The 12,840-nt window shown below is 40.5% G+C and overlaps 1 protein-coding gene across 1 annotated transcript in view; it reads right to left on the bottom strand.

Annotated features, from left to right (window-relative positions):
- Positions 1 to 12,840, bottom strand: part of LOC113025869 (breakpoint cluster region protein-like) — an 84,733-nt gene that overhangs the window by 36,274 nt on the left and 35,619 nt on the right. The window contains exon 2 of the mRNA XM_026174075.1: positions 76 to 260. Coding sequence (XP_026029860.1) covers positions 76 to 260 — 185 coding nt within the window. The remainder of the gene's footprint in view (positions 1 to 75; positions 261 to 12,840) is intronic.

Raw genomic sequence — 12,840 nt, 5'->3', positions numbered from 1 at the left:
CTTGGCATTTGGATTAGATGTGAGCATCAAAGTCTGCTTTGTCAACAACAGGACACGCCCAGATGTCATACTGACCGATTTGGAGGACTCCAGCGATCCGGAGGACAGAGTGTCCCGGCTGCTACGGCTCTTGGAGCTGAGGTGAGGAGATGACGACGGCGAGTCATCGATGTACGGCAGGATGTCGTGGTGCCTTCGCTGCTCCTCTGCTCGGTCTGCGTCGTAACCGTATGTGGGAGGGGTCCCGGTGAAGTGACCATCTGTGATGGGAGAAATTCAAACTTTAAGTTAGTGTTGTGTTGTGTTAGTGTTGAATTTTCTTGAGATTTTTGTGATTTGTGATGTTTTTAATTTCTGTGCTGCAGTTCCTTGTAATGTACTTTAAGCTGGCTGATTACTGGATTACTAATAAACCGCAGATTAAATGATGTCTGACTGCTGTACTTAAGCATGTCACTGACAGTTGTGACTGCTGAAACAACAGTTAAATAAAATGTAGAGTGTACAGTTAACAGCCTCTTCCCTTTAAACTCAATTGAAGCCATCTTTTTAAGACATTTTTTTGCTCTTCTAATCACTAAATTCATACCACTACAAATAAGTGTTCTGCTTGGTACTTAAGTATCACGACAAAAGTCGCTAGATGTGCCTGGCAGGGTCACTAATTAATGCAATTCTGGAAAGTGAGGCAGACAAAACGAATTCCCCCCTCCTGCGTCTTTCTTCACATATATTCGCACAAAAACCTAAAGCTTGGAGAGAAAACACTTGAAAAGGCCAACTATAAACTGGGTCAAGGTGCAAATAATTTGAACACCGAGCGCAGCATCTCGAGGGAAATTTTAATAACCTCCCCTTGACCTGCTTCTACAGCGGGTGCTATCACTCTGCAGGAATAAATGCCTCTGCCACAAAGTGCTTTTGCCTGTGATCATGAGTGTTGGCCTTTGCAAAGAGGAGTGGGAGAGGCAGAATTAACAAGAAACAAAGGTCAGAACGTTGGATGCAAACAAACTGACCCATTTTATAAAGCCTCTAAGTGAGAAAATACATGCGCAGTTCAGGTTGTAGATTCCATTTATCAAAGTTCTTCCAGGATGAAGAGGTACAGTCAGCCCTTCGGGGAATGTGGTGTGCAACAGCTGAAGGGAAGACATCATGCATCTCCTGAGTGTCACAGAAGAGCTTTTTACTCATCTCCTCCCACTCCTACTGTACATTCAACAGAGCTGCACTTCTCACAGAGCTAGCTGTGCCTCCTCACACAGTGCTGACTCACACCAAAAACATGCTGCTCCACTGTGCAGTGTCACAAACATGCACACATATCCTTCAGTCATATCAGTTATATCGCTTTAAAACACGTTCAGCTAACATCTGATCGAGTATTTACTGTCTGATATCTCCGATGCACCTACTCTCTCTTTTCATAGCATTCTGTGAATCGTATACCAGCACACAGGGCAGTGAACAATGGCAGTGTGTCCATAGCCCGTATGACCTTCAGCCCACCCACCATTTGCTCCAAGTACTCGCTGCTGCTTGTGGGTTAGCACTGCCCACTGGGCCTGCTTTGTCCAGTGGCACTGAGCCAGGCAAAGACCAACATAAAGGTTTCATGTTTGTGTCTGGTGAAAATAGTTTCTTCGCCCCAAATGCCAAATCCTTCAGAAACCCAAACCTAGTAGAGTAATAAGCATTTTTCATTCACATACAGCTTTTAAATACACTGTGGCTGTTATTTTTGCAGCACTTGCATGTATCTTGTTGGAAATACTGTATTTCTTAACTTCCACTGACTCCAGCTAAAAATGCTGCGCTGTTCACAATTACGACAACTCGTTAGAGTCCTTTATCTTTTCAGACAGCTTTGCACAGTAAAAACCTTCATAAAAGCATGTTTTTAGAACTGATTCATTGTTTGTGTAAAAATACAGGGTGCGGATATGAAAACACCGAGTGGGAAATGAGTGAGTACCATCCTGCTGTGACTTCTTCTGTGTTTTTTCTAGCCCCACCTCTGTTGATTCATGTTAGGAGGCCTAACATCACAAGCTGACATTTACACAAAATCATTCTTCCAGCTGGTTCTTGCAGAACACTTGCAGAACTGTGAGAGTTTTCTGTTTTTGATACCTCATTTTGGGTTAATGCGTTTACTAGAAGCATGCAGAGTGTGTCTATTCATGTGAATGCCTTTAGCACCCACACACAGCCCTGAGGGCAGCTGAGCATCCAAACAAAACTTTCAGGCTACAAACCACTTCCTGGTTAGAAAAGGAGCACAGACACAGACCACGGTCATAAACAATTTAGATCAAATAAAGCTATATGGAAGCGTATGACTCACTGTAACTCTGACTCTGACTAGACAGAAGGCCAGCATACGTCTTTAAGGATTAAAAAAAAAAATCAAGAATTGGTGCACAGGTTTAAATTTGTTTTGAGTTGTTTTTCTTTTAATCCACAAAAAGGTCAAAAGTATACATACAGTCTCAAATTACAAATGAAGAAAAACATGTGATAGAGCAGTTGCTGATGAACAGATTCAACCTTTTAAAATGAGAAGTGAAATCAGAGAATGCCGCTTCATGTTTTTTTTGTAGCTCGTTCCATTTACATGCACCGATGAATTTAAATCGAGATTTTCCAAGTTCAGTGTGAGCATCAATCTTAAAATGTCCTGCGACCATTGTAAGTACAGCACTGTGCTTAAAGTCAGTCAAAGACAGGAGGTATAGAGGTGATATTTGCTGCAGAGCCTCTTAGATAAATACTTTAATTTGCTAGGAGGGCACGATCGCTCTTTTTTTTTATATAAGATACAATAATGAGTAAGAAACTACTCAAGTTATTTAACATCTATACGTTTAAAAATATATATAGATGAAACATGTCATGAATCTCAATTCTTTTAATTTTCCTATGTATATATCATGTTCATTTGTATCCTTGTAAATGTGATGTTACTTTCTCACTGTGTCTTTCATTCGTGTCTCACCTTCAGCATGTGTCACCCACACGGAATTTAAAATTTGTATCCGCAGTTGAATTTTGTTCGACTTACCGCTAAATACAACATGAAGAGTTTTTTTAAAAAGTGCTGACAAAAACGAAATAGCTCTATTTTTTAAACAGATTTTTTTTTTTTACAAATACACCAAGACAATCCAGAAAATGTGCAATTGTCTTTTAAAAAAGGTGTAAGATTAATAATATAGTGAAAAAAAACTACTAACACATTTGATTTATTAGACAATTACTAGCCTACTCTCAGGCTCGCCTACTCTAATGTTCCTGGACCTTTGAACAATCTTAACACTTTATCATATTTAACGGCAATCTGCACATGTGTGTTTATGTGCATGAGCTGCAGTTTCCACTGGGGGAGGGACTGTGTTTTTACAAGTCTGTTAATGGGACACTATAGCCTGTGGTATTCAAACACCACTTCTCTTTGCCCACGTCTGACCTGATCTTAGCCAAGACGCTGCTTCTAACATTGCCTTGAGTCACTTTCTGTTTGGCTGCATCTCTCACACTGTGGGTTTTTTTTGTCTTGTGTTTTTGTGAACTGATAGCTAGTGTTTTGTTTTGTTGTGCAGCCCCCACAGCTACCCTCTTCATCCTAATGCTGCTCACAGATTAGCACCCTCGTCTTCTTGCTCTGAGCTCCTACACTTTCCCCTCCTCTCTTGTAATCATCCCCAACGGGACAGAAGTAACACTGAAAATACGACAGAGAGCACCGATGCTTAAAGAGCACAAACACACACACACACACACACACACACACACACACACACACACACACACAAACTGCCTTCTATATATTTTTTGCCAAAAAACAATCCATTGATTTCTACCTGGAGCTTTAGGCACAACAGAACAACCAAACTTCAGCTTTGAACCACAGAAATGGAACGCACACACATGCTCACATGAACACACATTCCTGCAAAATGTTTACATGGAAACAGTGTTTTAGGAGGGGAACAGGTCTTTTTCCTGCTGCAGGTGGAAAACTACAATCGTACTGGGAATAACTGGTGCTAGGCTGCCATGGGAACACAGCGGCCTTTCCAAAACAACATCACAGGCAGGGGTATGAGGGTGTCATGTGATATATCTGTTGATGCGATGTGCTGTATAACAGAATACTGTATATCGGAGCTGTTCGCAGCTATTAAGTCGATATAGCTCCTGTGTGGTGTATATGATGGATTCTTTTTTGTTTTGTTTTTGGATCATGCATCCAGCTTTAATTCTGTGAAAATCCTAAATGGCATCAGGAAGCAAAGGTCATTATTATTTGTCACTAATTTTAAAAGATTCAATAATCCTTTGATTAAAAAATGCACCTGCAGTTTAACTTACTCAATACTTATTTAGACTAAAACTAGCTTTTCCTACTGCAGGAAGTAGTAGGTGTTAAGACAAAACCTGCTTTTCGCTGATATTTTTAGGCTGGAAAATGAAAAATACCTCCGAACAGCCTTGAAAAACTCTGGTCACTCATATCAGTTAAATTTGGAAAAACCGCAAAAACCCAAGAGCTACATCTCAGACTGTACAGGCCTTGGTTACCATGTTAAATGTTCAAGATCATGACAGCAACATTAGAAAAAGACTGAACAAGTATGGCTGGTTTGGAAAGGTTGCCGAGGCAAAGGCGTCTTCTCTCTGAAAAAAACAAAAACATGACAGCACTGCTTGGGTTTGCAAACATGCATATGAACAAACCACATGACTTTTGGAACAACTTCCTTTTGACAGACGACACCGAAGTGGAGATGTTTGGTCATAATGCAGCGCCGGACGTATGGTACACCACACACAACATATCAGCACAAACATCTCCCTCTGCCATGCACAGTGCTGGAGGGGTGTTGATTTGGGCTTTCCCTGCAGCCACAGAACCTGGGCACTTGCACTCATTGAGTCAAACTCCTCTGTATACCAAATTATATTAGAGCCAAATGTGAGCCCATTTTCCAAAAAGCTAAAGCAAGTCCAAAAGGTATTGCTCCTCAAAGTGGTAAATACTAAGCCACTGAAAAATGGGGTGTACTTAGTTACATAGACAGCTAAAACCTTACACTTGACAGAGGGTGTGCTTAGTTTATGCTACACATCTCAGTGTTTCTTCTTTCTGCACTATCATTAACATCATCATTAGTCTCAGCTATATTGTACTGTATACAACATTTAGTCATACTGTCGGAGCATAAACACAAGCTAGCCATTTATTTGCCCCAGTCAGTCTCACACATACAAGGAATTAAAAGGCTTGGCTGAGTAATAAAGAGAGCTGTGGCTGACAGACAAAGGAAACATTTGTTGCCTAAAGCCCTGCAAAGGAGGGGCGAGAGTAAAGAAAACAAAGGGGGAAAAAACAAGACCACAGTTAAGGCAAAAATAGATCTAAAAATTACACAAAAAGAAAGGAGATTTTAAAAAAAGATGAAGACAGGGGGTAGAGACAATACAGCACTCTGAGAGCCATGAAATTAAAGAGAGAAAGGGAGGGACTCTCAAAGGAGGCATAAGATATCCTCGATAGTGAGCTGCCTTTCCATCCCCCATCCCGCTTTTCACTCAGGAAGGCAGTTATAAATCTGCACAGGCTGCTGTCGCCTTTATTGGACCTGGGGACGAGGTCTGTCATCCTATAACTACCATTATACCTCCACTTCTGGTTCAACACACACACACACAGACACCTTTAAGCTCCACCCGGCCCCACAGGATGCTAATGTTACGCTACAACACTCAGAGCCTTTTTTCTTTACCCAGCTATTTGATCAAAGCGGAGAATGCAATCAAAGGTCGAAGGGTGTGTCTCATGCCCCCACCCAAAGCTCCCCAATCCAAATGTGATTCATATACAGAGCGCTATTAGGGCAGGGTGCATTTGGGAGGACTAAGCTTATTGAATAGGCCAAATCTGGATACTGGAGATAAATAAGATGCATCCCAGTCTCTTGGATAATGCTGCAATTCTCATTACAGTCAAATATGTATACAGTGTATATGTAATATTGTAAAGAAGAATATTAAAAGGGAGGAAAAGAAACGTGGAGGGCAACCCTTCCCCTGAGTTCTTCCATCCCCTTAATATCCAATTTAGAGACAATTTAGCACAGAAGTGAGGGGGGGGGCTGGTAGACGAGTAAAAGTGGCAAGCTGTGGAAATTAAAGTGAAGCCTCGGTTACAGCAGAGCCGGAGGGGACAGACATGCCGTCAAATGAACTTGAACACAGCGTTTCTACCGTAATCCTCCCACAACTGCACAGCCGCTTGACGGAAGTTAATTTGATAAATGTCAGTATCTCGTCATTAGAGGAGAGACTTTAGTGTCATAAATTGCACACAGCTGGATTCTACTCCTGAATATGTCCAATTCAGACAAATAACCAGGATGTTCGGTTCCTTTTAGCTACTCGGGAGATGCGGGAGAGTGAGCACTTTGCTCACATCTAAAAGAACTGCTGAAAAAAGAGACGACTGTCTCGGCTGCCATGTAAAAACCAAAGTAGACACAATATTTGGCTGCAGAATTCATTCCCGTGGAGACAATGTGTCCCAGGAAACTCTTTTGATGATTCATTTATTTTTGTATTTCAGATTGCCAAGTATAAAGACACGACTTTCCCCTTTTATTCTTTTTTTTTCAATTCCTTATAAAGATGATTTCCCCAAATGAACCAGCAATCACGGCCGTCTGATGCATATCCGCTGGTGAATTTCTTGTTTCCTGCTTCCTGGCAGTATTAACATATTCTAGTCAAGAAATTATAACAAACCAAGTTTGCTTGCTGGAGGTAATCTTTTTGACTCACCATTGATAATCTCTGTGGAAACCACCCAGCAGCAGCAGCAGCAGCAGCCGGTTCCAGTTATAAAACTGGTGCTATTGCCAAGCCAGAGACACAGCTCCTTTAAAAAAAACTAACAGCACCGCCTGCAGTGATGTAATCATCCCTTTGTTTCAGAACAGAGGGATAAAAGACAAAATTGTGATGCAAAAAAATGTTTACAGAGGAAAAGTGGGGCCTGACATCACACCAGTGGATGAAGGGATACCAGAAGATGAGTAGAGGAACAAAGATATCTGTATATACAGTATGTCTGCATGAAGTGGGGCCTTGTGTGCTGAGCGGCTTCACAATGCTACAGTTTGTGCTATGTGGTTTGTGTATTTTCCTAAACTACGCATGGAAACAGATGCAAATGTTTTTCCAAATCCCTGCCACAGAGACGAAATGCCAGATTGCTATCATTCACCAGTTAGTCCGCTGCCTCCACGGAGGTACGGTTTCCCTGCTGTTTGCCTGTTTGTTTGTCTGTGGGATTACGCACGGTGAGCAAGCGGAATTTTATGAAACTTGGTCAAGAGACGAATCGTGATTTAGGAAAGAGGCCCCAAAATTTGGGAGTGGATTCTGTCACTTTTTACAAAATTAAAAAATGCAAAAAACCCTGCAGCAATCCTTCAAGCTGCATCACAGACAGCCTATGCAAAACAGCAACCTGAGGAATAAAACAGAAAGCATGAGGATTTCCCTTTTTTACTGAACGACTGCTGGCAAACTCCATGGAAAACGAGGCTATTTTGAGAAGCACCTTACCTTCCACAATGAAAACTTATTCAGTTACTGTTACGTACTCGTTAGTGTTCCTCAGGGACCACAGTCTGTCTGATACTGTAAAATTTTGATGATTCTTCAATGCAAAAAATATTCAGTTGCAAGATACTGACTTTTTGAAGTCCAAGCTGTCGTCCTTAGTCTCTTACCCAAAGTTTATTTTTTGGCTTTTTATGGTTATAATCTCAGTTGATGTTTTGAGTACTCGGTTTAGAAGCTTCTGGATCTTCTCGTTTCTTAGCCTTCGAGCCCAATTTTAGTTCTTTTGTTTTCCGGGTTTTGAGGCGACTGCTTATTTTGCTTCTTGGAGTTTCAGTTTATTCTCTGTTGGTGTAAAATGCCCCACATTATTTAATTCCTGTTTTATTTTGATAGTGTCTTATCTCATGTGCCTTCTATTGAGTTTAACTTCCCTTGTCTCCTTACCCCTGATTTGTTCCTGCTGTGTTTCCCACCAGTTTTCCTCTAGCTTCATTACTTAGTACATTTGTTATCTGAGCCTCACCTTGTCCTTTGTTATTCTGTCACTTTGCTGTTCTCCCTTGCTGCGTTTATCATAAAACCATATTTCCTAGTATTTTGTTTTCCTGGCCATGTTTTCTTGTGCGTATTTCTGAACGTCGTTTGTTAACACTGTTTTGCCTGCCACACGGTACATCGTGAAACCAACAGGTGGGCCTTTTTTTTTTTTTACTAACCATTCAAAAAAATTATAAGGCATTTTAAAATCTGTTGCTTTTTTCTTGAATCAATACCTGAAACCTGACCAATCCCTGAGGCAGCAAAGCAGCTCAAAACGTTTTGTGCTTCACAGTCGGTAGTTCCTGCTCCTGAAAAGCTGTCTGCTGTTACTGCAGCAAAGCAGCTCTGTCTCTGTCTCCCCAGAAGACATTACTCCTGAGGTCCACGACTATTTGTTTCTTGGGCAAACTGGGCCCCTGCTGGAGTAGCTAGTTCAGGACTAACCGGGAGTCCTTGAAAGCTACCTCCCTTACAGATAATGATTTATAATTAAAAAAAATATTTTCAAATTCATTCCCAGACTCATGGGCATGCACAATCTTTTTTTCTTGACGGCCTTAGAGAGTTCTTTGGCCCTTGGATTGATAACACCATACACTACAACAAGAATGAGAAAACCAGACCCAAGCAGTAACACAGTAGCACAACACCACAGTTTTAAGGTAGAATAAATGTAAGCCAGCACTTACACTATCTTTGTTACTGACTTGTGTTTACATGTAGATCATTTTGTAACACATGACTTTCCCAGTGCTCACTTTGAGACCGTTTTCTTCTTCTGATATCCTTAAACTGATCATCTCATGCACATAGTTCAGGCTGTGAGCACAGCAGCTCCACCCACCTGCTGTTCAAACCTTCTGTTTGCAGAATCTGACAGCAGTGTGCACATTTATCTGCTGACAGGAGTAAGGTTTGTGATTTTGTGGCATCGCAGATACATTGGTGTTATGGCGCAGCATGAACCAGGCACAGGCGCGATGTAAAAAGTGGAATCTCCAACAAAACAATGTCAGAAAGGGTTTTTTTTTTTACTCTATTATGCCTTAAATTGTGTCTAAAGTGGCTCTAGAAAGTAAAAAAAGAAATATTTTACTGAATATTCTCCAACCATCCATTTTTTGCCACTTAGCCAATTCAGGTTGGCAGGGTGGTTGAGAGCGGTAACTACGGCACCACCACTGAAAGTTTACCATGAACAGAACAGTAACACACACACACCACAACACACAGTATAGTTTTAAAACAGACATCACACTGATGAAAATGTTTTATTATAGCTTTATTAAGCCAGTGTTTTTATTTTCTATGATTAATTTCTTTTAAATTGTATCACATTTGCCACATCCAGCTCATTTTTTCAATTTATTGCCTAAAAAAAAAGAACTGTGTAATTTGTTTATTTGTTTGTTTTTAAAGTACCCATCAGTATATTGACTAACTTCAGGATGCTTTGAATGAATGCTTTGTTTCACAAGCCTCGTGCTTGGATGGATGCTGCATCACTGCCCCAAACAGGGAGACAAGCAATACAATAGAAAATTATGTGATAAGAAGACAGGAAGATGAAAAGAGACAGACAAGTTGACAAGTAGGCGGGTTGAAGATATATAGTGTACGGAAAGAAATGACCTAAACACAAAAATAAACAGAATCACAACAAAAGAGATCACATACACAAATAAAACCGCACCACCAATCATGCAGAGTCAGTCGCAGAGTCTGTCATGTCTCGTTAGTTTTGTCATCTTCCCCTCGGTGCTGTGGGTTTTTACATCTCCTCTGTACCCGCCAGCTTTCTAATTCTCTTTCTCCTTCCTGCCTCCACTTCCTTTCATCACACAGTACTTCAGAGCAGAGCGCGCTCCTGTCTCGGTGGACACGCGCTCAGAACACACCGCTCTTACCCTTAATTCTGCCAGACAAACCTTTGATTCCATAAGCGCCTGTCGCGTCCTTCTCGTCAACCGCTAAAGTCATTAGGAAAGAGACTCATTACTCCGACCCCCGAAGCGTTATGGGGGAAATAAGTGTTCAAATTGCTGCAAAAATCACACAGAGACTCTGATGAATAATACAGCATGTTAAATTACTTTCTCCACTCTGGAATATGGACGGTGCTCATTAGAAAGTGGTTTCTACTGGCAAAGACGGTCTGGCTTTAGGTTGTTAAGGGAAAGGGAACACTAAGGAAATTTTAAGGTAGAGCTAATTTATTTGTATTTCCATGTGTTATTATAACAAGTCCATATTCTTAATCTTTAGTTGAGGCTTTACGCTACATACCATCTTTCCTCACAATCTCTTGATTTGTGCGTTTGTCTGCTTCCTTTCATTTCCTTTCCAAGTTGGCCTTTGCAGGAGCCAGCCTGCGATCTCGCCACAGCGTTAAATCTTGAGGGCAGACCTTAGCTCTCTGACAATCTCTTTAATGCATCATGAGCACCGTGGTGATTGCGTGTGTTTCCATGTGGGCGGAGAGCAGCCTCATTAATTTGTCTACAGCAAAGCTGGCACTCTCCACTGATATCCAAAAATCACTCTGCGGCCCGCCATAAGTAATGTGCGTGTTTAAAATGCTCTAAAGTCTCTTAGGGGTGTTAAGCTTGGGGTGCTTGCATCATTAAACCAAGATGTGAAGATTTCATCAAATAAGTAATAGTTTCACGAAAATATTCAATATAAAATTTCAATAAAAGCTGCTTTCACACACAGCAGCTGCAGAGGAAGCGAAAACGATGCCATACAGAGGTTGAAAATGAACCAGAAAGTGCCTTGCATAAGAAAAACTGATCTCAGCCTGACTGTTACTGAAAGTGCACCAATACTGTTACATCTGAGGTAACTTACAGGTCTGGCGGATGAGCAAATGCAGCCTGTCAGCTGATTTCTTTCACTTTAGCTTGAACTAATAGAACCATGAGTAAACACACTAGCAGCTCACTGAGGGTACACTTATGCACATGCTGCACATGTGTTCAGCTAAATGCTAATTTTAGCGCATTACACACATCCATGTAACATTTCACAAGGATATCAAGCTGTTAGCAGTGTGTTAACATTGTGCTTTTTATGTAAGCCACTGCAGATCAGTGTCAGAGCATGCTGTTTGCTAATTAGCGCTGAGTATAAAGTACTGAGGGTAACAGTGACATCATTAATTTTGTTGATCAACTCATCCAAAGAGCCACGTAACCAGTGTAGCAATTACAAGTACAACATATCTATATGTATACTGGGAACACAGGTGTTTCTGTGTATCTGTTGCTGGAAGCTGAAGGCAAAGGTTAAAGGTTACCGCAGTAGGAGAATGGGGACAAAGGTCGCCTGTTTTTCTTTTCTTTTTCTTTTTTTTTTTTTTACTGCGTGTTTCTGTGCGTATGCCTCGAGGGAAAAAAGCTGAAAACCAATTACCAAAAAATATTACTTTTCCAATCAATAAAACCACCAGCTAGAAAGCTCACAATGGACTTTATCAGCTATTGGACCTCACTCATTTCATGAAATAATGAAAGCACTGAATGTGGTGTTGCAGACAGTCTTTAAAGAGAAATATGCTCCTATAATGCTGAGCAGATCTGTTGTCCAGGTGTGACATTTTTGCAACAGGAGTATATAAAAAAGCTAAAAATAAATAAATAAATAAATAAAAAAAGGTCAGCTACTCCTCTGTAATTGACATTTTTTAAGTTGCTGTCCATACACAACATTTTCTAAAGCTCATCACTCTATTGATTTCACCCTGAAGCCTCAAGCTTTATGTCAGTGTAAGAAATCCCCCCCGTTAACGTTGCTTTGTTTAAGCCCAGACTGAAGGGAATCTGAGGAAAGATTTGTTGTACTTCGTCCACTGTAAACAAATTTTAATGCCTAAAATACGTACCACATGATTTCTCCACTCTGACTTTCACTAGATTTTTGAAATAACACACTATGCTGACAGTTAGCAGAAAATGAATGAACAATAATCTATCAACGACAGGGCACAAATGAAGATAGATAACACGTCTGACAAGCAGATGCTTAGCAGACATCTCATTATTTTTCAGAGTAACAGCATAACAGTGCAATGGCTGATCAGACTAACAGATTAATACTATAACACTAAAAATGGTATGTTAGTATCCTACAAGCAGTCTGAATTGATTGTGATTTTTATAATGGGATTATGGTGTGCACTGTTTAATGAGAATCTCAGTGTAGAAGCAGAGCAGATACCACAAAAGCTTCAGCCAGCTGTAGCAGATGACACTTGCTGATTTTCTGCATGTAAAGCGATGTAAACACATAAATTATTTGTTGGTTCAATTATGCAGGGAAAGCTATATATAGGACAGAAAAGCGCCAAAAAACACCACTCAATTGAAGTTGAGTAAGTTTCAGTTTATATTAACAGCATCCAAGCTGTTATCCTCTTATGTGATCCTGAAATCCATGTACCTGTTTTGGTGGTGCCGTTGAGAAATCAGCTTTGTCCCATAGCCTAAAATGTTTCCAATAGCTAACATTAAATTCTTATATTAACATAATGTAACAGCAGTCTACTCAGCAACCATCCTAAAACTTCATTCTGTGTCTTAACATTTTAAATAAATGACCCGCAGTCATGTCGGCGTTTTAAAATGTCTTTTCAATAAAGAAGTTTATGTTTAAGTACATGGGATGATT

This window comes from Astatotilapia calliptera, chromosome 7 (genome assembly GCF_900246225.1).
Source record: "Astatotilapia calliptera chromosome 7, fAstCal1.2, whole genome shotgun sequence".
Classification (NCBI taxonomy): domain Eukaryota; kingdom Metazoa; phylum Chordata; class Actinopteri; order Cichliformes; family Cichlidae; genus Astatotilapia; species Astatotilapia calliptera.
The sequence above is the reverse complement of the archived record's forward strand: the minus strand, read 5'-3'. Positions and strand labels throughout refer to the sequence as shown.